Below are 27,589 nucleotides of genomic sequence, written 5' to 3'. Positions count from 1 at the left end.
CTTCTTTCTTGGTATGCACTCTTAAATTGTGTTGTTTTTTCCATCTGAATTCCACTTACATAATGCCACAAGGTGGCCTGAACATAAAACTGCATAGTCAGACCCTTTAAAGAATCATGTATGGAAGTATTTTTTGCATTACTGCAGTACTGGTAATCGAATGCTGTAGAATGTCATTTCTGGCTTTGTATTTCAAGCTCAGGAAGATTTTTCACATGCTGTCTAGAATTTCTTCACATCACATAGATGACGACGTCTTTATGTTGTCAGAGCAGCATAAAGAAGCTGTAAGTGTTAGTTTTGGTAGTGTATCCTTCCAAAAGAGTATCCTGTTCAGTAACTGACTAAATGGTTATAGTCAGAGCAGATCTGCTAGTACTTTGTCCTGCAGAGGTTCTTGGAAATGTTGTGTCCAGCAGGCAAAGGGCTGTTGTAACTCAGACAGCCTTAAGTTTAAATTATGCTGCTGTTGCTTCTGTGCTGAAAAAGAAAGGGCAAAAGAGCCTTCTTCTGGAAGTTTAGCAGTGCATTTCTGGCCTACCGTGACATTTTATGTTATTTTCAAGAGACTGATTGACCAAAGGCCGCTAAAGATTATGATTTGCATCATTTCTAAGCCCACCTTTTTTTTTTCTTTTTTACACAATTCATAGTGAGAGTTAAAATTATAGCAACATAATTGTAATTGGATCAGCATTTTCCAGAGCAGAAACGTTCTCTTTTCTGTATTAAATATGTTGTTACAATAACTATTACAGTATCTACTGTTAGCAAATTTGGATTCAAACTAACTCTATGAAAGAAATACAACCAGCACATTGGTATTATTTGACAGAGCAAAAGAAACAAAGCTTGGTCTTCAGTTATTTCTTCAGCCAAAATAACACAAAATTACAATGGCTGTGTATTCACTTGGCCATTTCCTGATCTGAGAAATGGTTCTGCAGTACTTTGTTTTTTTCTTCAAGGCAAATCTGTGATTCTGAAGCGTTAGCTGCTCCTGCTGCTTGTCGTCCTCACTGGTAGCTGTAGAGGTACATTATAAGCATTTTCATTACCTTCTGGCTGTTCTCAGGCTTTCAAGTACCTCTGTAAGTACCTTTCTTGCACAGGACAGCTATTTGATGTATGCAGCCTTACCCATGGTGGCAAAGCTGATATCTGAGGGAATTTGCCAGCTGTTCCTTCTTTAAAATCCAGCACTTATTATAAGAATAACTGCTGATAGCTTACTTTTTTGTATTGTTGCATTTCAGCATCTTGGCCTATGATTCTTTTGTAACTATTTTCAAGCTATTTGCTATTGCAATAAGCAACTTTTGTTCTTCTACCCTTAAATTTTTGCCTTGTTTATCTGAATGAAGTAATTTGGAGGTGCATTACAGTACTGTAAGCTAAATAAGGCTCCTTTTTAAGTTTAAGGTGCATTGCTGTTTGTATGGACTTCTAAGCTGAATCTATGCAAGTGAAGACTTGCCTTGAGGAGCCCAAGTTAATACATCAGAGAACTGCTCAAATGAATCACTTTGGTGAATTGCAGGCATTATCTATCATTAATCAATGGCAAACAAGCTAATTTGCTGTGTGTTGTTACATTGCTATTCAATGTGTTAAACAACAGCTTCATTAAAACAATATGATTAGTAGTTTTGCAATCAATCAGTAGTATTTCCTGTTTGATTCAAATCAATCTATGCCAACCCTAGACTAAAGGTAAATAACAGTCTTATGGGACATCAATGATTCTTTTATATTTAATAAAGTTTTTTTTAATTTTGAATACTTCAGCTTTAAACAGAATTTGTTATTTCTCAGATGGGCACTGTGAGTTAAATTAAATATTTTCTAGAGTCATAATGTAAGCTTTGCCACATAAAATCCTTCTAGTTGCAGTACAAAGGCTTGTACTTGCTATAAATTTCATGTTGATGGGTGCCTAAGTTTTTTCTTAATTTTTTTGAACTACGCAATGTTGGATCATTTCTATATTTCTTATATAACAATTTGTTAAATTTTAGGGAATAATAGTAGCATAAGTGCTTCTTCTCCTCCCCCTCTAGCTACTTGCTCTCATTGTATGTAAATATATGTGAAAGCAGGCTCTTAGGGGAAGCTCTGTGTAACGTCTGGTGAAATTCAGAACCCACTGAAAGCAGTAACTTTGTGATGGACAGCAGGAGTCATGAATTTACTTTTATGTTTTGTTTTTGCACCTTTTGTTTTAGGCAAATATAGCAGCAATGAACCACTGAAAAATTGTTGCAGGATTTAATTTATAAGCTTTCACTTTCTCCTGCAAACCTCAAATATTAAGCAAAGCATACTAAAGTGGTATTCCTTCCAGATGATAGAGAAAGATTGCTTTTTGCAAGGGTAAAGAAGTGACGTTAGATGTTGACATGTCAAAATAAGCAGCATTGGAAGGGAGAATTAAATTCTAATAGTTGTCAGGACTACTTTGTATTCATGCAAGGGTTATGGGGTGGAGGGGAGAAATGAAGTGCATAAGCTCCTAACAAGAATGTACATAAGTAAACTGAAGGCCCAGGTAATACCTTTTGGGAAAAGAACCACCAAACCAAACAACCACCAACCTGCTCATCATCCCTGAAACTCTTTGGACAATGCTTAGTTTACAAACTAGTAAGTCTGGGTCAGTAATAGCAAAATATATGTTTATAATTCATGAGGTAAGTACATTAACTGAAAACATGTCTTTGCACAATTTAGTAACAGAAACTCACTCTCTCTAGCCAATTCAAATTTGAGGGTATCAACTAAATAGTAAATAAACTGTGTTTATCAATTCACATTTCTGTATATCAAACATTTTTTATAAACATGTAAAATATGCTACTAGACCCAAAATAGAGAATGATGGAAAAGACAGGTTCTAGAAACTTGTAGTTTGATTATGTAACCGTTCGTAGCAGAGTCCTTGTATCACAAGTATTTGAGTTGCTTCTTTTCTCACTAGTATCTGTAGAGCACCTTTGTGCCTGCCCTCAAAACCCTAACTGGGCAGTAGTTAAAGGCAGAGCATGCTATATCCAAAATCCGAACTCCTGAAAAAGTCTCTGAGAGGAAAGGAAAGACACAATTTGGAGTCAAGTGTATGACTAGACTATCCACCTTGAAGAACTGGTTACTGGTAAATAACCAATAGTTGAAGGAAAAAGAAAGGTTATGTCCTTTCCACATAATCACAACCGGAATATGGGTCTCACCATTATCTCGGGAAATGTATGCAGGATGATCTTACTATACATGGCATCCTTTACGCTGTATGATAGCATAGTGCCTGATGAACAAGCTTAAGCTCAGGTCCAATTGCAGGTCTTAACACAGCTGGTTAACTGGTTGGACATTCTATATGACGAGCCTGTGCATTTAAAAATACAAAATTCTCCTGTCATCCAAAGCACGCGCTAGCTTCTCAGCCTAAAAGGGGCACGCATAGGGAAGAAAAACAGGTACTTTTGTAACTGAATGATGGATGCATCTTTAGATATGAATTTGGAACATCTTCTAAAGGGAAGTTCTGTTAGGAAGGAATACTATTGAGCGTTCATCAAAAGGGCGTCCTGCTTTCCTAGAGATGATGGCATGCTTGAAACTTAAATGAAGCAGCAAACTATGCAGTAGTGCTACAGGCATTTTACATGTGTCAGAACTCTGGAATGATTGACTGTTATTGATGCTAATGAAGGCAAAAAAAAAAAGATATATGTGAGCCAGCAGCTGAGGTTGGAGCTGGGGTCAAATAGTCCCAGCAGTAATAATTACTACTTGCATTCCTTCTGTCTCACCTCTGGATGCAGAAGCAAAAAGCAGAACTTACTGAAACCATCTGACCCAAGTTACTTGTTCTCTCTCCCACTCAAGTCTCTCATTGTTGAGATGATAAAATTCAATTTTGCCCATACTGCCACCACAAGCAATACTTTCATAGAAAACTGCATTAGGAAATAACGCTCCTAAACACATGGTAAGATAGTCTTTCAGACCATTAGAATCAGTTCAAGTTCTGAATATGGTTCCTGACAAAAAGGCAACTTCAAGTAAATTCCTGATACATCTGACAGTTATGGTGAACACCAAAAAACAGCCTGGGCAGCACTAACTTAAATATACCTCAGAGCTAATGCAGAGAACCTGATTTATAAGGTATGAAAATAGCCTAAGGTAATGGTAATCCAGTATTACAAAGGAATCACAGACTGATCCATTTTGTCAGAAAAAAATGTTAATAAGGATATAATGAACTGTGAATGAACAGACTTCTAAGTATGGGAGCCTATTAAGACTGGGGTTAAGATCTGGTGAGCTTATGGAAGAACAGACAGAAGAGTCTATGGTTTCTTTCACGTAAGCAGAATAATCCTTGCTATTAAAACTGTTTCATCCAAACTAGGCTAAGTAAATCACCAGAGGTTCCCTTCTCGTTTCCAGAGCTTACAGAAGACTTAAATGAGAAAGTATGTATCAGAAAGGCTGACCAAAGGATAAGGAGTAGGTACGCCATACAAAGCCCCTACACAGAAATGCAGAAGTACTCCCTGTTAATCTCCAGGGTACAGGCTGATGCTAGCAAGCTGCCAGTTCTGAAAGACAGCTCCAAGGGCGTTCTCCTATTTACAGTGCTTTGGAATGAGGTGGCTGAGGTCATCCACCAAATATTCAGACAGTCCAGAAAGTAGACTGCTAACATACAGTGCACTAATCCTAAATATCTGTAACTTGAGAGAATGCACATTCAGAGGCATTCTTATGCCCTGTTTTTTTGGTGGAAAACAAAAAGGTGGCAGTGTTTATTGTCACCTGGCCACAGCACTACTCGATGCTGGAGACAAGTGTTCTAGATATATGTCCGAGTTCCAAAAACAAGGTCTCTTTGCAGAAAACCAATAACCCTAGACCTCTAGTTATTTAACACGTTTCTCTGTTCAGCTGGGAAGCAATACTGGTCTTTGAATCAAGAGTTAGTTATAATATGGAAAGAATCCCTTTGCAGCTGTTAAGGGAAACCTGCCACCAAAAGAAGCATAAATGCACTGCAGAAGGAAACATAAAAGATACACTTCTGCCCAGTAATGAGTCCATACATGTGCTTACAAAGCATAGCATGAGCAAGACTACCAAACATGCCCTCACTCTGCCCAGCTCTCTGATAATTTTTCTGTAGGGTCAGAAAACAAGCCTAAAAGACGTAAGTCTGCAAAAATGAGAATTCAAGGAGACATCAATGAATTGAGTGATATCTGTGCTAGAGGGGAGCAAGAAGAAGGAAGGAAAACAAAACAAAAAACCACCAAACGCTTCCAAGCAGCATGATTTTTTCCCCCAACTAGTTACCAGCCTGCCAGTTGTAAAAGTTCACAACAGGGCATTTTTTAAATTAATGCTTCCTATGCAATGTTTAGGTTAAAAAGATAACTAATTGATAGCAAAAATAGCCATTTAGTACATTAACACAGACCTGCATTCTGCTGCCTGGTGTTAATATGAGAGGTAAACCTAGTGGTAGCTTTCACAGCTGCCATGTGCTATTCATTAGACGTATAGGCCCCATATTCGCAGAGTCTGATGGCACTAGGCTGATGATTTATTTTGTACTGAGGAGCTGTAAGTCTTGAGACATCACTTGGGAAACCAGGAGCGCCAAGTCGGAAGGTATTTTTCTCACTTGGGTAAGTGACAAGGTGGAGTCTGGAACTCAGCCAAGCAGATGTGCTCCAGCTTGTCAGAGAGGTGGAAAAAACCGTGACTGGGAGGAAACGTGATTGCTCTGCCAGCATTAAGTTTCTAATCTTCCTTTCTGCTTATACTGCCTCACTGTTATGGAATCAGGCACAGAGAACTGGAAGGACTTCCTGGATCCTCAGATCTGCCGATTCTTCAACTATCACAGACACGTTTCTTTAATGAAGAAATTTTTGCACCTTATTTAAACAGTCACAAGCATTTTGAAGTGGTTCTCCTCTTTTGAAACAGTCTTCTCTAAAAGTGGTTTAACTCTTACAGAAAATATTTTGAAAACAAATTTGTCATATGCAGAAAGGTCATGCCTGCTTAAAATAAGAGATGTGATGAAAGCCAGTTATCACAAAACACAGAAGACTGGCTATTTTTCTGAATTTGGAATATTTATTGTACTATTTGACTATGTCTTTCAATCCATGAAATGTTTGAAACGAGTGAAAGTGGCTACTGTAAGATCCAAATATAATTCATACTTTTTGAAAATGAAGCAGATTAAGTACAACAAGAACCATCAACCTAAATTACAAGAGATCAAGTGACTGGTAAACAGTTTCAAATATGGCGCTAGGTCTCACGTATTTATTCCAGCACTTACACCCACAACAGAAGTCTTGGAATTTAACATTATCATGGTATTTAGAGTTGTTTTAGTTGTTTCACAATACGTATATTGCTCACTTAGAAAACTATCAAGAAAATAGTTGCAATTTCAGTAAAATCCATTATTTTGTTTCTTTCAAACCTATGCAAATAGAGAACAGCTTCCTTCCCAAATTCACAGAAATATAGTATCATTTTAAAGCAAGTCACAAGCATATTTGTAAAATCATTTTTATCGTGCATTTTTGGGGCTGTCGCTTCCCCAAAATAATTTAAATGGCTTTAGTGTTAAGGGCTAAGAAAACAAAATGGTTAGACGATGTGAACGTGAAATCCTTGTATTTCAATGCAGCGAAGTGTAGGTGTTTAACTAGAAGAGCAAGTTAGTTGTTCATCTGCTCCACAGTGGCTCCAAGTGACTGAATTGAAACAGTGACCTGTGTGAATCAGAAACTACATGCACCAACCACATTGAACTTGAAAGCAGTGGATCTCGTTTTGTAGTTGCTGATCGTATTGTTATAATCTGCATAAAAAGATATACAAAACCATCACTAGTATGGGAACAAAAATATTCTGATGTGATTATTTCTAGTGTATCTAGTAGAGGGACACTGCTGTACTCCCGCCCCCCATATAGCAAGTTGGTATCACAGACTAGCATAGTACTCGGTGTATTTTTTATACTGTGGCTGTGTTTATTTAGAGTTTATTCTTTCATCCAGGTTCAAACTCATGAGGCATGTGGTCATGAACATGTAGTACGGAGGGGGACTTTTTGCAATGGCTTCCAAATTGTCTGAAATAGTCCTGTGTTTTCTCTAGAGTTTTACTCTTTCCCTGCTTCTATAACAATAACAATTCTTACTACGTTTAGACTGTAAGAGGAAGAAAAACCACTATTAAGTGCTGAAGAAGAATGAATGCATGGAAGAAAGAAAACAAACATTTGCATTTAGTCTCATTCTTTCCAAAGAACTAGCTACAAAACTAACATTCAAATGAACTTTAAATTGTTTAAGAAGAGGTATAAACATACGCACTAACAACACAAGCATGCCCAATTATTCTCTCAGTGAATCATTAGCTGTAGTGTTGAATTATTACTGTATAGGAAGGTAGACTGAAGACAGAAATTAAACTCAATGCTGCCTGACTTAAGGCAATTAAAAACTCCTTCCAAAAAAAAAAAAAACCCTCCACATGTAGCATCAGTTCAAAGTTGCTTAACATAAGAGCCAGTTGCTTTCATAAAGTAAAGACTCTGCATTGCACATCAGTTATTCTAACTTCACACTGGTAGTGTAATTTGCAGCTGACTATCAACTGCTCAACTTCAGTTGTTGGGTGTTTTTTTTTTTTTTTTTCCAAAACAGTCATTATTTCCCTTTGTACCAGAAAACTGAGCACAAAATATAGCTGCAAATCTCCACAGTAAGACAGACATCCAGTTTTCTATTATAATGGAAGATCTGAGAAGATGAATTAGCTCTCAGTTGCTTTCCCTTTGAAATGAAATTCAGAAGTTTGTTTACCGCATACAGAACATCCACCCCTCCAGAAAACCCCCCACTACCCAACATTGTAGCATCAGTCTTCAAAACTCATCAGTCTTCAAGACCTGTAACTCCAAACTCGCCCACTTCAGATTACCAGAAAAAAAAAATACAGGTTACTTTAGGATACTGAGATAAAGCAATGGGACTGATGTCACTAAATTTTAGGGCACAAATATTTTTCTTGTCCTCCCATTGTTCCTGCTCCCTAACTGGTAATACTGCAGTCTCTAAAAAACAGTAAAGCAGCCTACATGAAGGGAAAGATCAATTTAATTGTGACTCCCTCCTGAAGATAAAATTAGCATCAGCCCTGTAAGAGCTTTTTTTTTTTTAAAAAAAAAACTATCAGTAACAATTTGTAAAAATCTATTAAGGAGCCTGGAACTGTAATACCTGCCTGTGATATACAACTCCACTAACGAGTGCAGCTAGAGTAGTCTTTACTAAGAAAGAGGCCTAACTCCTAAACAGAGTTATACGTAATCATTAGGGCATGCTAGCTTCTTTGTACCCAGCTAATTAATGGTATAGCCTTTTAAGTCTCCACTCTTCAACAGGTATCAACAATACCTAAACAACATTCTTACATTATTCTTACATTAACAGCTTCTTACATTAACAGCTTATTTGTTCTTTTAGAGCTACAGAAAGAGGCAACTTGCCAGAGGGCTTCTTTAACTTCAGTTTAGGGGATGGGCAAAGCCTAGTTTGCACTTCAAATAAGTCTAACAAAATAACCTCAAGCATTCTCAGAGAACACTGGAGTGAAAGACATTCTAAGACTTGATAACTGTTTTTCAAAGACAGGAACTTTGTATCAAGTAATGTAGCATGAGGAACAGCTCTGTATAGGTGTCCATTCTCAAGTACGAATATGGTTATGCATGACAAGAACATATTTAATTTTCTCATTAGTAATTTGTATATGAAAGAAGGGTGTGAAGAAGGTCTAACATATCAAGAGGTAAGGAACACCTTCTTCCCAAGAACCCTTCATGAACATTGAAGTGCTTCACAGTTACCTACTTTGCTGGCAACGAGGACAAATGGGAAAATTCTACCCCAATATTTTGGTACATCCTAGGAACAGGATTTTTCAGAAGTGATCACTGCAGACAGTAACAAAGATGAGCATTTACATACAAATTGTTTTAAGCTCTTAAAATGATTCTTAGATTCAGTGAGACGAATACATGGAATTCAGAGTTATACAACTATTAAGATTTTCTTCTTTTACTTGTATCACCTTTGAGCAGACATCATACATAATACATTCAATTATGGCAAAATTGATTCCTGGCCTGTTATGAGAAGCAGCACATGAGTTGAGCCTGAATTTCAAATTGAACAGTTTAAATTCTTTAAAATCACAAAAAAAAAATCATTTGATAACATGGAGTGTTCAAAATTCTGTTCATATCAATGTCAGAATCCTGTTCTTATAGTCTAGTAGCTGCCTTAAAACAGTAAAAAAAGTCATTTAAAATAAGGCACAGACACAAATGACAATATTTTTCATAATGTATTCTTATTGGTGCTGTTGAAATACAACTTTTGGCAGTAAAAAAAATGCATGATTTTATTAGATGTTTATTAATAGATCCTCAAGTCATCCTTACCTTGCTTCTAGTACAAAAGTGCCATCCTCAGTTATAATTTGGAGATAAATCCATGGCCATATGCAGAATCCATTATAAGCCTATGAGTTTTTCTATAGTTAAGCTGGGTTCTGGAACATTTCATTTTAATCAGTTACAATGATTACTTTCTTGTATTATCCAAATATGTGGCCATGAATTTGTTAATTTTTCCTTAGTTTTAATAGACAAAGCGAAGATCTATGAGTTTCCATCACCTGTGCAGTATATTCCTTGAGGGTAATCTAAGGGCTCCAGCAATTGCTAGCCAAATTGTGACGCTAACCTTTACATTTCTTTTATATTTAAATGCATCACAGAATAGTAAAGTAATATAAGAACATCTTTATACCATAGTTCCTTTAAATCACAGCAATGACATTGTAAAGCAGAAAGTTCTATCTCAAACTCTTTACAGTGTGAAATACCTTTACTGGTATATAACACACTTCCAAAGATAAGAGAATTGGGCTATCTTCATATCTCAAAAGATTGTCCCACAAAATTGTCAGATTTGGGATGTCCCAAAAGCTTTTTCCTTCAGCTGATTGCCCTGGGAAGTGCAAAACCTTTGGTGGTTTAAGGAATATTCACATAATCAAAAGCTCCAAGTTCTGATGACAGATTTCTAGTTAGCCTTCAGAAGTGATTAATAATGATATGCAAAATAAATTCAAAACCAAAGCAACAGGAGGCCTAAAGCTGCTGACCACTACATGATTTTAAAATTCATTAGTTTCATCTGTTGCAAGCAAAAGCTTGAGATCAAGAGACCTTTCTCCTGTCTAGCACCACAAAAAAGTGCATACGCTCAGCATGAGGCATGAAAATAACCCTTATAAGTACTTAATTCTTTTAGGAAGTAGGTTATTTGGTGATACATGCTGTGCATGCATATTTATGTTTTGAGTGAGCAGCTGGTACTTCCTAGATTTTAACTGGAAAAAGCATTCTTTCTAATCACAAAATAGAAAGGACAATAGCAAACCTATAAACTCCAAACTCCCTCACAGTTATTAAGCTACAGCTTTTAAATTAAAATAGCTTATGACAAAGAAGTTTACAGCTGTATTTCCAATGCTTTTGTTGTGTTTCATTTAGATTTAAGGTAGTGTGAATTTTCCATCATTAATCAGGACAAAATGACTAATTTTGCAAAAACTGTTTGTTAATTTCTTAAAGGAGGTAGTATATAAAGAGTGAGACTGAACAAAATGGCCTCATCTGGCTGTAAACATTTCATAAACAGATATAAATAGCTATGATAAAAAGTAGTATGGAAGGGATTGTTCTATAAATTGTTTTTATGAACTTAAGAAAAAACAGTAGATACATTTAATATATTTACTTATTTGTATGTAGTTTAAATGATACAGAACTGAAGATTACTGTGTTAGAAATCCACATACATATAAAAACCTTTTTTTAGACAAACTCACCATTCTGCTGACATTTGCAATAACTGTTTATCGAAGCTTAAGTTCAGGTATTTTTTATACTAGTTCTCATACATGATTTTTTGTAAGTGCGCAACGTTTCATAAACAACTCCATACAAAGTGAAACCCTGATTTTGTAGCAGTTTATCACTTCTTAATCTGTGAACATTATAGCTACTTGCATCTTAATACATTGGCTTTTTGAAACACTAGTAATTAAGGCATCTTTGCTGTATAGTTTCTCAATAGTGCAAACAAAAACTGTCTTTAATAGTTTTGATTAAAACATAATAGTAATTGAATATTTCCAACTTTTTTAACATAATTGAAAAATAGTTGTGCATCTTTGAGTTCTCTTATGAAAGAAAGATTTAAAAGCTTGTAACGCTGATTGGTCTTGCTGGTTCCTTGTAACTGCTTCTGTCATCTTGTCTTCACCACAGCACAATTAGTCTTCTTTTATACAATGTTGCAGTAAAACACTGTAGCATTTAAATGACTTTACCTAGTAACTGAACAAATCCCAAATGCAGCAAAGGCATACAGTTTTCATAGTGCACTTTCACCTCACTGAAGTGAAAGTTGCTCCTACTAGACATTTTTTCCACTTCAATGTGAAGTAGATTGTTAGGATTTTGTTAGTGGTTTCATTAAACAGCTTGACAGTTCAGTTCTCTTCCGCCAACATTTCTCAAAAGGCTTTCAGAAATAGTACGTATTTCAGGGATATTTTAGAGAATTATTTCACCACATAAGCATACATTTCTCAATCGTGTCAGTGTAGTTGTAATAAATAAGCATTTACATCCTAAAAGGAAAAAAGAAGAAAGTGTTTGTCACAATACTTACAGCTGCAACATGGATTGCAGACTCAATTTGAATCTTAATACAAGAATAATGTTTAGGCCAACTTTCAGTGTAGGCTATCCACAAGTTCAGGATTAGTTTAAGTTAAAGTTTTCAACAGCATTTGTTTACGCTCATAAACCCGCAAGCACGCTAGGATTAATTTTCTCAATTATCATTTAGTTTGCTGTTGTTCTACTCCCTGCATACATTCTAATGGCAGAAGGAAAAGTATTATCATGCAATGAGATTTTTTGAAACATGTTTATTAACAGCAATATCTCCCCCAGCAAACATCTGAGTACTACTCCTCAATTCTTCTGGTCCTGACTTGGTTAGGCCTCCTTGGTCACTGTCTGTCCTGGCATTTCTTAAGAATAAGTAGGAAAATTACTACAAAGGGAACTTGAATCCCGGAGAGAAGACCTGACACTGGCTATAACCATATTGATCTACCAGAAGACATGGGCAGTCCGTATTGCAAGTTCCCATCGTTATACCATTTGTGAGTTAGAACACAGTTGTTCTGCATCCTTGCTGCCTGAAACTCTGCAAGGAGTTTGTCAATATCCGTGTAAGAAAGTCAAAATTCAAGTCACAGATGCACAATAGTCCCAAATGGACAAGAAACAGAGGTAATATTTTTTACATCACAGCAACAAATTCTATAGCTGAAGAATTATACATCCCACAAAGCTCCTTCTGAGATAATAAAAGCATGTGGTATCTCCCAAGTTCTTTGCTTTGGGCTTTCTGTAGATTAGGGCAGCACTGCTTTATGTTCTACTCTTCTCTCTCATGTTATCTCAGGAACACCAAGATTTAAGATCAAATCTAACACTCAAAAATGGGCAACTGTGGTAAGTCTATGATAAAAGCCCCCCTTGATACACATAAGTATCATTGTGTAATTTTTAGCACAAGAACTGAGGTAATCTCCATTACTGATGCTCCAAACACTAAGCTCCTATGAGAAGCCCTTAGGTAGGTAAAAAGGAGCTTCCACCCTCATAGCATTTCCTTCTGCCCTGTTCACTCTCATCCTACATATAGCCAACCAAACGTCTGCTTTGGTTGTCTTCATCTTTCTCACTGCCTACCTCCATCAGATCCCTCCATGGAAGAGGTTTTCCCACTCAGTGTAACCCTTGGAGCCCAACCTCAGAAAGCCATTTTTTCCTAGAGATGAGTACCGTAAGCAGCAAATCATGCAAGAAAGATCACCACCACATTACTGATACCATAGCATGTGAACAGAGAAAGGTAAGCAGGGTATTCACTTCAGACAGAGCCATCTTTCTGCTCTCCAGACTCCTTATTTTCTGAGCATTAGGCTAGCAAAAGCTTTAGAATTTACTATGCTGTCACTTGTCCTAGTCATCTGACACTGAAATGATAACAACACCGCTGGGGCAAGATTCTCCATGCTGCATTACACTTACATAGGCAGGTACAGGAGATTCTGAGAATGACATCTGTCCTTTCAGTCTATCTACTCACCTGGGCCCTTTTATATAGCATTTTAAGCCTCACTAATACTAGCTATTTTATTTAGGAGATTCTCTCTGGAAAGAGCAAAAACAAAAAGGTCACTGTTAGCATTCTAAACCACACTGTTATTCACATATGGAATTAACTCCAGATTTCTGTAAGAAGGTACATTATATACACAAGGATAGATAAAGCTTCTAGAATATTTTTTTCACTAATCCTCAAATAGTTTGGAATAAGTAACATCAAATTAGAGGAATACTACAAATGATACAGCTATGTTGATTACTGAGCGCAACTGGAACTGGATTACCTTAGCTATATTACCAGTATATCCTGGAACCAGAATAAGATGATTCTCCTGTTCCCATAATCCACTTAATTGTTGCTTTAAAATAGGAATATTTCTGAAAGAGAATGAATATAAAAACTTTGTAACAGATTTACTGTGTTTTAGAAGACTTTCTGGTAAAATGGATGTGTAGTACTGCATACAGCCTTAGTCTTGCCACAAAAATCAGAGAGAAACTTCGACCCAACTTCTACAATATTTGTATTATCCCTAACATGTCCCTAATGTGACCCTCTGTTCTACATTTATTAGAACTCCAGATTAAAAACAAAAAACCCCAAAAAACCACACACACAAAACCTGATGAAAATCCTTAAAGTAAGTTTCCAAGCACCACCCACTTCTTGATAACTAGAAATCTTTAAGTCCTGTTAAACTTTTACTTTCAAGTTATGAATATCAATTTTTTTTGTAGATAAGATGTGTTAGTACTGATCCACAGTCATACAGACTTTGAAATGGAATAAACTACAGAAACATTTTAATATATGCTAATACTATACTCACCCATCCTCTGTCTTTTCTGCATGTGCAGATAGTTCTGACCACCATCTTTTAATGACAGCCTGGAGCCAGTTTAAACCAACTATCACATATCTGTAACAATATATTTTACATATTACATGTTTCTCTTCCCTTTGATAAAACATCTGCCAACTAGAGGTAAAGGGGGATTCCCTTTTTTTTGTTTAATTAATACCTACAGGTCAGCTAAATTGTTAAAACACACTGGAAAGCAATTCTGAAAGCAATACACTTTCTTACCTGGAAGATTTAGAAAAATCTAGAAGAATTCTCAAGTTTAGGTTCTTGTATATGTTTTCAGAGTGGTAAACTTATGCTTTTGTTTAAAAAAATAGAAATTCTTCAGATATTTTGCCCAATAAATTTGTCCGGATTTCATGTTGCAAAGTGTGCCAAGACCTTGGTCATGTTTTTCCTATTTTACTACTTAGTATGAACGCATCTGTATAAGGGCAAGGCTAGTTCCCTGCTCCCAGAAGAAATTTAGATTTTGCACCACTGACTAATTGTGAAGGGAAAAATGACAGTTCACGGGAAAGCTCCTTCAGGAAGGTGTTCCCTAAAAAGGCAGAGTCAGGGAAAAAAAGATCAAGGTGGGGACTAAACATCTTTATATTGAAGGGCAGTAAACATCCAGGGAGAAGTAGTATTTTGAAAACATCTGAAAGTGATACTTACTCTTCATATTTGCTTTTAAGCAGTGACTTCACTAAAGGCAAAAGATCTACACAGCAGCCAACTGAGATATATGGTTTTTCTTCCTGTAAACTTAAAAAAGAAGAAGTTTCAGAAGTGCCTGAACTTCAATATTAGATTCTCAGCCCCCACTTAGTTTTGTTTTTACCTGTTTGTTAGCACAGGAAGGCAGTCTACTACTACTCCAAGATCCTGTATCCTAGGAATATTAAGGATAAAGTAAGTGTCACCAACAGAGCACAGGTTGATCTATATGCTTCCACTATCATTTGAAGAACAGGTAATTATAACTAAGTTACAAAAGTTAAGGAATCCCTACAATGTTGTAGCGTATCTGGGATTGCTACACCACTTCAGAAGAAGAAAATAAAAAGAGATGCTCAGTTTACCTCACTAAGTAGGCTACCAGTTCGCTTATACTTCTCCTTCTCCAAAAGGTTAAAGCTACATTCAGCCTCAGATTCCTACTGAAGAGGACTTGAGCCATAGTTTCATGGTCCTGAGAAACCTGCATAATGTTTTTAAGAATACAAGAAAAGTTTACTGCAAGTTGAACAGCCAGCAATGGCACAGTTAAGCCACTGTAATATAACTTAGTATATAAAGATATATTTTCCTGAACAGATGCTGAGTTGTTTAGAAATTTATTAATAATGATCTTAAAAACGTACATTTCCCTTAGAGGGGGGCAAAAATAGATTAAGACTACTTTACCCCAAAGTTGCAAGAATAGGTGACTGTAGATACCTAAATAGAGGCAGTCTAAACAAACTCTAATGATTAAACAGAGCATTCACAAGTGCCAACTTATAATTCTCATCAACTTTGACAGGTGTTTACTTAAATGCTTAGTAATTTTGAGAGCTTTAACAATTTAGACACAAGCCATTGCATATATTATTCTGAACTTTGACAGAAAAGCTTGATTTCCAGAAAACCTTATCTTCAGACTGAAGTTCAGGTACTTTGTTAAAATATATCTTGGACTAAAATGAACATTACTACCCACATCTCAAACCCAGTTAAAATACTGATCTGTGCTAGTGGTCCCTAGTTTCTCAGGAGGTTAAAAAAAAAAAAAAGAAAAAGAAAAAAGTCTTCTCTGTATCTCATTTCTTTACCCTTCTCCTTTCTGCAGCCTCCTCATTCTAGCTGTTCCTTTACTCCTGCCTGGAAATTCAAATTCAATGGAGTGCAATGGCACCATAGATTTGTATCTCCACCCCATTAGACTCTTGGGGTTATCTTTTCAGGGCAACTCTCGTAGCATCGTGAGGTACTGTACCATGAATAGATTGCATGGTAATAGTCTCAGAGCTCACGCTCCTTGCCTTAAACCGTGTCAGGCCTCACTGGTCAGGTGACAAGCATTTATGCTGAGAGGAAGAAAAACCTTAGCATTAAGGAACTTTAAACAGTCCTGATTCTCATAAGACTCATTTAAATATCTGATCTTTTAGCCAGTTTCAGAAGCACAGCAAGCATTCACTGAGCTTCATCAAATAACCTTACTTAGAAGTACAGTCTTACAAAAATCATTTAAATTAGTTTCGCACACACTATTAGCCAATATTGCTATTGAGAAAGGTCCTGTCCTACCTTATCAGCTTATTCCCATCCGTATGCTAACACTTTCACACTTCCATAAGCATGTACGTAGCTGTGCAAATCATGAAATCTGATCAGATTGAAACAAACCTCCTCTTTGGTGCTGGTTTAATTTTAACCCAGACTAGGCTGCTGGATCTGAATTTCTGTGCTGACACAAGAATAGGAACAGTAGTAGGACTGCTACTGCAAGCAAATGAGCCACAGCAAACTGACAAATAAAGACTGTAAATCACCAGCCCTGACCCAACCTGTATGTTAAGAAAACTAAACCTCCTCAAAGGCTTCCGCAACTAACTGCGCAACCCAATCTACCAAAAATAACTTTGTTAAACACAAGTTTTTTTTAAACTCTGCTTACCTCTGAAAAAAATCCACTATATTTGGATGAGGGGCCTTCTGTTTGGGATGAGCCAGAGTCACTAGAATTTAGCAAGTGTGAACGACTGTCGTTATGTAGCTTTGCTGGCAGATTCCCTGCGCAAGCCAGTTCATTTTCTTTATTTGCCATGTCACAGCCCCTGACTTTAGGGAACTGTTTCTTTCTATAAGAAGGCTTTGGAGTATAACAGTGTATTTTTCTTTTACAATATACTACTTTGAAAAGAGAGGGGGGGCTGGTCACTGTTTTTCCAACTGTTATTCTGCAATAATAAAGTAGTATTTTAGTAAAGACCACTAAACATAAGAACATGCACTTTGTGTTAAGTTAAAATCTATGATTATGAGTTCAGTATTAAACTTAGAGGTTATTTTAAAAAAAGGTGTCTTCCCCCCCTCCCCCCCCCATGAAATACCTTCATAATATTTGGGTTATCAGAAATGAGAGCTACCATCAATACCCTTCTCTTGCTTCATTAATACAGAGACTCATTATTATAAAAGTGGACACAGGATCAAAGTATTATTAGTAAAATAAAGAACCAAATAGAAGATAGTGATAATTCTCTATTTGTGTTTATATACTGTAAGCAGATTTAAACTGCTTCTTTCTCCCTCCCTTTCCCCTGAATCCCAGACTCTAAACAGCAAAGCTCTCCTACCTGTTTGTATACAAAGCCAACTGTTTTGGAGATTTCTTACCCTGGGAGAGGGGAAAATGGAAGAAAAGAGCAGTATTACTAAAAAGCCTCAAACAATTCCACAGTTTGTGTTAAAAGGAAAAAAAAAATTCTTTATCATGGACTATGCTTACCACAGATCCTCTCCCACCCACCCCTCCAATTCTGTAATAGAGGCACAGTTATGTTAAATTTCTCATAACATACAGGTGTTTCACAGGTACAGATAGGTGGAACTAGCTCTGCCACAGCTGTCCTTGGAGCATCATCATCATCTACAGGCTTGAGGTATTGCTGGCAAGAGGTAGGATTGTGACATCAGAAACAGATTCATTACTTACAGTAATTGAAAATTGTGACTAATGAAAAACCTACTGGAATTTGATTACTTGTCTCATACATACATTTAATAGCTAATAATACAGCAGATACTACTACTGGGAAAGATGACAACAGCAAAAAACCTTTCCCCGCCACTCCCCCAAACAATGCAACATAAAAAAGCTTGATGTATACAACACCAACTTAATTATCCTGCATTCATATGAAAGACATTACTATCCTGATACCAATTATGTTGCACAGAACAGTAATAATCAAGAGAAATCACATACATCATTCAGAACTATGCTGCACAGTTTAGCAAAACCTTTGAAAATTAAGCAAAAATTCAAGTATTAATTTCTAAAAAGTAGTTTTCTTTTATAATACTCTTAAATGTTTTACAGCTTCATGCAATGAAGATGAGAAACTGAAATTCTGGTCTTTTTTTGAACTAGTAAGCAAACTTTTTTTTAAAAGCATTGAATTGAAGTAAAAAAGATGCATGTTTTCATATAAATAGGTACTACGCTCATAAACTGCAAGCATTTCAACCTGGAAATTTATACTGCTGATAACATTTAAGCTGCTCTTGACAATAAAACGATGCCAGAATCTTTCTATAGCACTGACTCATAAAAGCATTGTTTTTTAATATGTGGTTTCAATAACCCCACAGACATAGAGGACATTGGTCTCTTCACCACTATTTGAAGTGATCTTACATTAAGTTTACCTCCCCAGTACTTCCTCCATAATCCATCTGCCCACATTAGTGGAGTCATTCAGCCAGCAACACAGAGGTTGAGAGAAAGTGTTTTTGACTGGCAATATCTCAGTGAAAGTGCCTATCTACAAAGTACCCAGGTAATGTGGTAGATCAAGCTGTGTGGCAATGGAATGACAGGTTCATTTCAATGCATGTATTTTGCCTACCCTACCTCTCACTCACTGTGCTACATAGCTCTCTTGGCAAGAGAAACCTTTCTGATGATTTTTGAGAAGTCCTGCTCTGAACCAGTTCTCAGCTAGATGGCAGAAAAGCAGGCATGAGTAAAACCACATCAGTGCCTACTGCTCATGTGGAAGATAGAATATATGTATTAGGCACATACAGTGATTACACTGATATAATGCATATTTTTCCATCACGTAAGCTCTGGATAAGTTAAAATTTTAATGCATAACTAAACAGGAAAAACATCCTTCCTTGCACTGAATGCTATATTTCTTGTTTTGGACTGCTCAAAGCTATTGACTTCTGCTAAAGTGTTTGCCTCAGTTTAATCAGAGGAAATGAAAAGCCTTACCTCCTTCATGATCTTTTTAGTGAAAGAAGAGATTCGTTTTCTGGGGAGATCAATGGAATGACCCTCGATATGCAATACTTTCTGTTTTCTAACATTGTGGGCTTCAGATGCCATAATCTCTCAAATCCCTATGTTCAAGGGAAAGACAGTATTTAGTTACATTTTCTAAAACATCCAGTCAACTTTATTCAAATGAAATTGGAAAAAAATCAGTTAAAATAGTAGAACTATTCACAAGATGTTCTGTCATATAAATAATCCAAGACACAACCATCTAGCAAGTGTAAACTGGAGGCCTTATCATTAGTAACACACTGATGAGCATTTGAAGATTCACATCTAGTGTTCCGAAATAAAATCACCCCAAGAGGCAGAGATCTTTTTCAGACCCAATACTGATAAGTTCTATCCATTTTCCTCCATTTAGCAGATAGATTTGCCTCATATTACAAATTTCAATATTTAAATTGTTAATTAGATCAGCATGGAAAAAAACAGATGGGAAGCAGCTCTTTCAACACAGCAACTGAAGGTCATCAAATAAAACAAACAGATGGCAGGTTCAGAACAAAGTAGAAAGGTACTTCTTCACATAATGCATATTAAACTCCCTGCTGGAGGATACTGTGGAAGCTAGAGAATATATTCTACAAGAGCTTCAGCTTTCTTTTCTTTTTTTTTTTTTTTTTTTAAGAATAGGATCAGTACCAAGGAATCTTATTTTTATCTCTCTCAAAAAAGGAAGATTGACAGAAATCCTTACCCTTTCTAAAAAGGAAAGATGGAGCCCTCAGGCTAAGGACTGCAGCAAGCATTTAAAGTGGCAGCCTTACTTAAGGCAAGACAACAACAGTTAGTTGTCCATACTCTTCTGGTTAGAAGGCTAGCTTAAGGTTAGTTCATTAACTTGACTCTACAAGAGAGGGTACGCTGTTGGCACCTATTGGGTGGCCTCTTTCCTGCATGTTACAGGATGGTGACAGAATAGTTGCCACTCTGCAAGCTCTCCACACTTCCAAGGCTTCCAGCCACCAGTTTTATAAATGGATAGTAAAAAAGTAATTTTCTTTCAAGTGTAAATGAAACAACAACAGTTTCCCCCCCCCACCCGCAAATAAGCTAACCCCAAACCAACAACAAATGACTTCTCCTCCCTTTCTCAGACTGGCTGACACCACCACTTGGACTCCAAAGGGGCCACATATTAAAATTTGAACAAGAAGCACAACACAAACTGACCATTTTTTTGAGGCGGAAATACAACCTAAAGCCTGAAACAAATTCGGCCTTCGGCTCAGGTTCCTCAAAAATGCAGAAAGTTAGGAAGATTTTCTATATCTTTTGATCTTTGCATCCTCTGATTGAGGACGCTCGTAACAAGAAGGCAGTAACTCCAGCAGAAAAATAGGGAGGACAAAGGAGAGCAGTTATCACTGCGATCACCACAGCTAAACTTTATAGAGTCAACCTGTCAGATGCTAAAAATTCCATAACCCCTACTCCTGAATATTCATTTTTACCATTACTCCTGTGGCAATCTTACAACTTGCAATACTTCATGCAGAACAGTGACTTTGTTTACTTACTTGTTTAATAAATGTTTAGGTTCATACCTATCTCAAACTACTCTCAATATCAATCTTTCTCCATACTAAGCCATGTGCGAGAACTTGATCCTCAGTGTAGAGGGCGGTGCTATTAAACTGAAATGCTTTTTTATCTAATAAAATAGAAGGGAAAAATATCACAAAGCTAGAAAGGAATGTCTTACCAAGTAAACTTAGTCTTGTATTAATGTTTAATATTCTACTTGAAAGAGTCCAAGATAAGGACTGAAAATGGCTGAACACCAGAAGAGGGATTATCCTGGATGGAAGAAATTTCCCTACAAAAAGCCAAATGTGTATCCAAAAGGAAAATATAGAAGAAAATACACTTTGACAAATGAGGTACAAAATCTTGGTAATACTGTCCCCCAGACACCCAGTTGAGATACAAGTGCAAAAAGACATAAAACTAACAATTCTTTCTTTAAAGTAGGAACAGAAACTCAAAGGGCCAACAGATGATCAGACATAGAACAGAACACCTGATGTAGATACTTGTCATAATAAGACAAGTAAAGTAAATTCTTTACATGTGTGTTTACTGTTCTAGAGTTTAGAAAGGTTTCCATAGTAGAGCCTGCTTTATGAAGGTGCCTGAAGATGCATCTCAAAGGCACTGTAGAAGCAGCAGTGGAACATATAAGTAAAGTGGTCAGTAGCAGGCCCTCAGAATCAGATGGTATTCATCCAAAAGTTTCAGTGATGAAATAGCTGTGTTGTTCACCGAGATGCATAACCTCTCCCTTAGAGCTGCCAAAGCATCTAAGGAAATCAAATGTGGAAAATGCAGTGTCAATGTTTAAAGATGGCCCCAGGGAAGATCCAGTGTGACATCTCTAATGTGCAAATTAATAAACATAGTAATCAACAATAGAATTAGTGGACACAAATAATATATTAGGAAATTGTTAACATGGCTGTTGCAAAAGCAAATCCTGCCTTGCAAAGTTAATGAATTATATGGCAGTATGAAGCAGCATAATATGGGAAAAGGAAAGCTAAATGATAGAGTCTACCTGAAATTCCAAAAAGCTTCCAGAAGTACCCCACTTAAATTTCTCGAAGAAACTAAGCAACCAAGGAATAAGAGGGAAAGTTTTTACATGAAAAAATAGCTAGGAAACAGGAATAGATGGTCTAAGTAGTTCTCACAGCTGAGAGAGGCCATCACAGGAATCCAGCAGAAAATCTGTGTTGGAATTCATGCTGCTTGATATATTCATGAATTACCTCGCAAAGGGGAAGAGTAGTTAAATGACAAAAATTGTTGACAATACCAAGTTATAAGACAATAAAGATGAAGGCTGAACAAAGAACTACAGAAGGACCCTACAAAACTGTGATAAGCAAGAAGCAGAAGGAACAATTACAGAGGAATGTAGAGCCATCCACGCATGTGTCTATGTGTGTGTGAGGAAATTCTAACTTCACATGTAGAAGCACAGACTCTGGGCTGTAATTACCACTCAGAACAAGATCTGGGTAAGTGACAGATTACCTTATTGATCCATACGGAACACTGCAATCTAAGCGATCTGACTAATCAGAAAAACAAACAGAACACTGTTGTGACAGTGTATAAATTTAATTTGTGCCTTTATTTTGAATAGCAGTTTTAGTCCTCTTCCCCCCACCCAAAAATCTCACAAACCTCTGACTGAAGTTAAAAAACCAACAGAGAACAACAGAAACCCCAACTCTGAGAAAGAAAGAGGGAGGGGAAAAAAAAATCTCAAAGGTACGGAATACCTCCCATATAAGGGGCAACTGAATAAACTAGAACTTTTCAGTCTGTAAAGCAGGCTACTTATAGTGGAAAAAAGGAAATAAGATAAATGCCTACAAAATGAATGGCTTGGAGAAGTTACACCGAGATTGTTTACAGTCTTGCCTAATATATTAGGAGGCAAGTGAAACCAACAGAAAGAGGGCAAGTTCAATACTAAGAAAAGGAGGTAGGTCCTCACACAAAATGTAGTTAAGCTGTTTGCCACATGATGCCGTGAATCTAGAAGTTTACCCAGGTTCCAGGGCAGACTGTGTAAATTAATTAAAACACACACACATATACACACACACACACACACACACACAGTGTGTATATATACCCACACACAGTGAAAGTGATTACACACATACAAGTGGTTAAATACAGAAACACAAGCCAGGTAGCCCAGAAACAGATCAGATCATAAGCAGAAGAATCTGTTAAGTCTAAATGCAATACTGCCATAATAAACTCGGTCCACATCTCAGGAGAACTGCTTCCAAAGGTTTAGTAATACACGATAAAGTGCTACTTGACTAGCAATTAAAAGAAGCATACATTAGAGAATGAAAGTCACTTTACAGGGTTCTTTACTTCTTTCAGTTCACGTCTGCTATTACATATTCCCTAGGGATAGCTGATTAGACACTACTACCCTCCGCTATTTTGAGATATACATGGAGAATTTTTAAACTTGTATTAGATGTTACACCAGGTGAAATAACATCTTGAATTTTCGACTATTCCCTTGTGATGAGTACAGCTAGTTGTATCCTTTAGAACAGTGCAGTATCATCCTATTAAGGCCAACATAACTCCTATGATTTACAGAGTTTCATAAAGAAAACCTCTAAGGATACAATGTAGATCTTTTCAACTCTGCCTTAGTACAAGCTTAAACTCGGATTTACAATTGCAACAGAAAGCAGACTGCAAATCTAAAGAGAGCTGCACAAGTATATTAAGATGATAGGCTGATATCCCACTGATTTTGTCCTCACGTGGGTTATTTCTTTCTAGCAGATGCCAGCCTTTCTTCCTTCCCTTTTTATTCTCAATTTTGAAGAAACAGGAGGACTGGAGTAACAGCAACATCATCTCCTGATAAGTGAGCTTGTCTAGTCCCTACGGACTAGACAGTATCTGGACAAAGTTTCCCTGATGGTTCTACTGCTGATCTCTCCCAGATGCAATATACCTTTTAAGTTATTCCAGAATCAGGCAAAGAAAGCCAGCCCTAAATGGTGTTCCAAGTGAATAACTGTCAAAGACAAGTACTAACAAACTCAGCCACTCCCTCCCATCATCCTATGTTTTGGGCATGGCCCATAGAGATGGACAAAAATTTCTTTGGATGTTATGTAATCTACACATGCATTAACATAGCATTAACTTCTTACAGAAGACAGACTTGAATACTTCACGTGACACCCAAGTGTAAAATAGTCAGATTTCTTAAGCTAGCAGTGATAGCCTTTAAATCAGACATTCCTCCTATCCCTTTCTTTCCTCAATTCTTAACAGCTTTTTTTATGTAGCTTTCAGTATGCATTTGCCATGATAGATGCTCTTGTGGTTGCTGCCCCCGCCACTAAAAATCAAATGCAAGACTTCATTGAAGACATTACTCTTTATTAGACTCAGATGAAAAAGTTAATTGACTGTTACTCCCCAAGAACTATATAGTTCATGCTTTGAAGACATTTAAAATAGGTACACATTAAAAGTAGAGGACAACTAGTTTCACTAATGATTCTCAGCTTGAAAAAGCATATGAGAAATCTAAGAACGGTTATTCCAACTTCACTACCAAAAGGCTAATTTTCCTAGAAAAATATATTAGCACTACGTTATGATGTAGAAGTGATTCAGTAAACTTACCACGAATTCCTTCCATTTTAATTACAATGGACAGATCTTACAGAATCCATCTGCCTCTTAATTTCAGATGGCTTCCTCATCCTTTGGATACAAAGCAGCATTGCAGTGTTTGTGGTTTGTTTTTTTTTTTTTTTTAAAAGTAATTTATGCCCTGACTGTTCATCAGGTGCTACATATCGACTCAAAAAAGGCGGGGGGAGGGGGTGCAGGAAGAAGGTGTGAAGTTCAAGATTCTAAGGAATATGTTAACGCAGTTTTTCCTGCAATATTGCAAACAGTGTCTCAGCAGCACTCATGTTTTCATCTTTATATCCATTAGGTGACTTACTCAAGTTTAGTCATGAATAGACAAAAAACAATTTGATTAAGTTCACAATAAAGACAAACACTATTTGAGTAAATAATTAGTTTATTAAGATGAGTTTGTTTATTTTTTTAAACTTAGTCTCCTAATTCTCTTACACAAGGAATTTGTGTGGGGTCTATGGGCAAGAGCAGCCACAATGAGCCTCTGACAATGACCGAGGGGCAGATTTCAGTTACGTTTACTTGGGATGAATTGAGGTGTGAATCAAATTATGAATCAAGTTCTGCCAGGGCTGCTAGCCTAACAGTCCGAAAACCTAATCTTATCTATAGTCTTGCCAAAAATATTCCCTAGAAAACTTAAGTCAAAAAAACCCAGGTACCTAGTTTTGTGTGGAAATACCACACAATGGAAGTATCATTTTCAGATCATGTTACTTTATGACAGGCTGACATGATTTTAAGGAGCACTAAAAAACTAATTAAAAGGTATTTTTACCTGTTGATTTTTGCATATTAACACCCCAGGAACAATAAGACTGGAAATCTTGTTTCCAACATTATTATCTTGAGAGCTGTTACATAAGAAATAAAGTTCTAATACACTGAAGCTCCTACACTAACTTTAATAAGCCTTAAATAATTACTCTGGAAAGTAACTGCAGTAAGTTTTTTTCATTCATTGCTCAAAGAACTTCAAATACAGTTTCAAAAACCTGCAACGAGATTTTAAATTCAAAACACCCAAAAGCATATTGGAAGCCCCCTCCAAGCTCAGTGCAGCACAGGAAAAAACATAGCCTGTGACTACATTTCATACAGCTTGAGGTCACCTAACTTTGTTACTCTTGAATACACATCTTAGTGTTATTGGTTGTGTGGCCTGTTAATGGTATTGAAAAAGCCTCCTGAATTCTTACTCAAGTTCCTCAGCCTTACACCAACATTCAAAATTGTTAAACTAAAAAAAAAAAACAGTGCTTATTTAAAGGATTCCAAAAGACAGATATTGAAAAAAGTTTCAAAGCAACCATTTGTGCATGGATGTGTATCTCTGAGAATACCTTAGTAGTATTATTTCTATATTATTTATTTTTAATGTTTTCAGTTAAAATTTAGGAATTCAAACCAATGCTAACTTGAGTTCAATAGAACAACTAAAAAAAATCAAAATAGCATGCACTGATGAATAAGAAATTAAAGTAACAGTTTTCAACTAGAACAACTTGTTCTTTCCAACCAGAAAGGCCAAATAGTCACTAACCAGCGCTCTGTTGTTTTTTATTTCTACTGAACAAAAAGAGCAGCTGTCCTTCTTTTCTTTCCTATTTCCTGCTAGAGAATGGGAGGAATGAAAAAGTAGGGAACAGAAAAAGGAAAAATCATGTTCCAAGGAGGAATAGAAGAAAGCAATCTTAAAGAAATTGATTTAAGCTAGCTCCAAAATGCAGCACCCTACAATAACAGGAAGTATTTATTTTCCTCTAGATTTCACTAGTGGGAATTTATGCTGGATCTACATTCAACAATATACCAAAGTACCTCAGCATAATAGTCCAAAAAACCCCCAAAACTAAACAAATAATACTAAACAAACCTAAAAACCAACCAAACAACGCAAGGAGAGGAAAAAAGAGGGAAGTCCTTTTAACAAAGTAACTAATACTTGATCTTCAAGCATCTGAAGATCTCCTCCCCACCCCCCAGTGGAATAAGGCATCTGTCACACCCAGGGAATAAAATCAGTCAGCAGGCCTCACACCCAGCTTATTATGCTCCCTTTCTGTAGTACGAAAACCCTTCCTATCCTCCTTGTACTACCTACCATTGCACATGCTTGTTCCGTGCTCAAGCTGATGTCACCATTTTAGAAAAAGACAAAACTGCCAAGACCTGTTCGCTAGAGATTTAAGTATTTGAAAACATCTGGGTCTTCGAACGGCGGAGCAGGGTTCACCGGCGCTCGCACAGCCGCGAGCCCCAGCGCGCCCGCCGCGAAGGGGACCCGAGGGCTGGCCGGGGCCGCCGCCGGCCCCACCCCGCGGGCAGCCGGGAGCGGGCGGCCCCACTGCCCCCAGGCCCAGGCAATCACGCCCGGCCTCCGGCGCGCCGGCCCACCCCAGCGCCGCGCCGCGCCCCCGCACCAGGCGGAGCGCCCCGCCAGCCGCACCTGACCCCGGCCGGGCAGGGCGGCGCAGCCGGCGCCCGCAGAGCCGGCGGTCCGGGGGCGGGGGGGGCGGAAGGCCCCCAGGCCGAAGACCCTCCGCCGCCGCCCAGCCGTTGGAGACGCGCCCCCGGCTCCAGGAGTGGGGCCCGCGGCCCCCGCCCGCGGCTGAGCGGCAGCCTCTGCGCTGCGGCCCGGGCCTCGCTCTGTCGCTCCGTCACTCACCCGCTGCTCATGATGCCGGGCCGGGCTACGCCGAGGGGGCAGAGGAGGAGCCACAGAGACCCTAGCGCCGGGGCCCAGCGCCCACAGCCTGCGCCATTCAAACGGCGCCGCGCTGCATGCTGGGCCGCAGGCAGCCCCGCCCCCCCCCGCGCCGCTCGGCAGGCGGCTCCCTCTGGCGGCCGCGAGGCGCGGCCCCTCCCCGGGGTGGGGCGCGGCCGTTGCCGCTTCGCGCCCTTGGGGCGGGGCTCCTCGTCCTCCCGGCTCTGCCTCCGCCCGCCCGCGCCCCAGCCGCGGCCCGGCCCTGCCCCCGCCCCCCCCCCACGCGCGCAGCCTCTGCCCCGCGCGGCCTCCTCGGAGCCGCCGGCCGCGCCCCGCCGCCCCCCGGCCCGGGCTGGCTGCGCCCGGGCCCTCCCTGTGCCGACGCAGCTGCA

At 38.1% G+C, this 27,589-nt stretch overlaps 1 protein-coding gene across 1 annotated transcript; it reads right to left on the bottom strand.

The window, feature by feature from the left end:
* Positions 1–10,889: 10,889 nt before the first annotated feature.
* On the bottom strand, positions 10,890–27,322 carry KATNBL1 (katanin regulatory subunit B1 like 1). The gene is made up of 10 exons (XM_068946290.1): positions 27,159–27,322; positions 19,208–19,335; positions 17,559–17,599; positions 16,877–17,159; positions 15,297–15,415; positions 15,056–15,106; positions 14,890–14,979; positions 14,194–14,283; positions 13,648–13,741; positions 10,890–11,805 (listed from the first exon to the last, which is right to left on the bottom strand). The coding sequence occupies exons 2-10, from the start codon at positions 19,319–19,321 to the stop codon at positions 11,773–11,775; spliced, it is 915 nt and encodes a 304-aa protein (XP_068802391.1). The 5' UTR covers positions 19,322–19,335; positions 27,159–27,322; the 3' UTR covers positions 10,890–11,772.
* Between the last annotated feature and the right edge of the window lie 267 nt (positions 27,323–27,589).

This window comes from Struthio camelus, chromosome 5 (assembly GCF_040807025.1).
Source record: "Struthio camelus isolate bStrCam1 chromosome 5, bStrCam1.hap1, whole genome shotgun sequence".
Lineage (NCBI taxonomy): Eukaryota > Metazoa > Chordata > Aves > Struthioniformes > Struthionidae > Struthio > Struthio camelus.
This window is presented reverse-complemented; position numbering and strand designations above follow the sequence as displayed.

What these genes read in the sequence shown, in the direction of transcription:
- KATNBL1 (XM_068946290.1), bottom strand. Translation starts at nt 19,321, where the DNA reads ATGGCATCTGAAGCCCACAATGTTAGAAAACAGAAAGTATTGCATATC. An exon ending in GCAGAAAAGACAGAGGATGG is followed by an intron (nt 13,742 to 14,193) that starts GTGAGTATAGTA and finishes ATTCTCTTTCAG; the next exon opens with AAATATTCCTATTTTAAAGC. An exon ending in ATACTGGTAATATAGCTAAG is followed by an intron (nt 11,806 to 13,647) that starts GTAATCCAGTTC and finishes TTTTCCTTTTAG; the next exon opens with GATGTAAATGCTTATTTATT.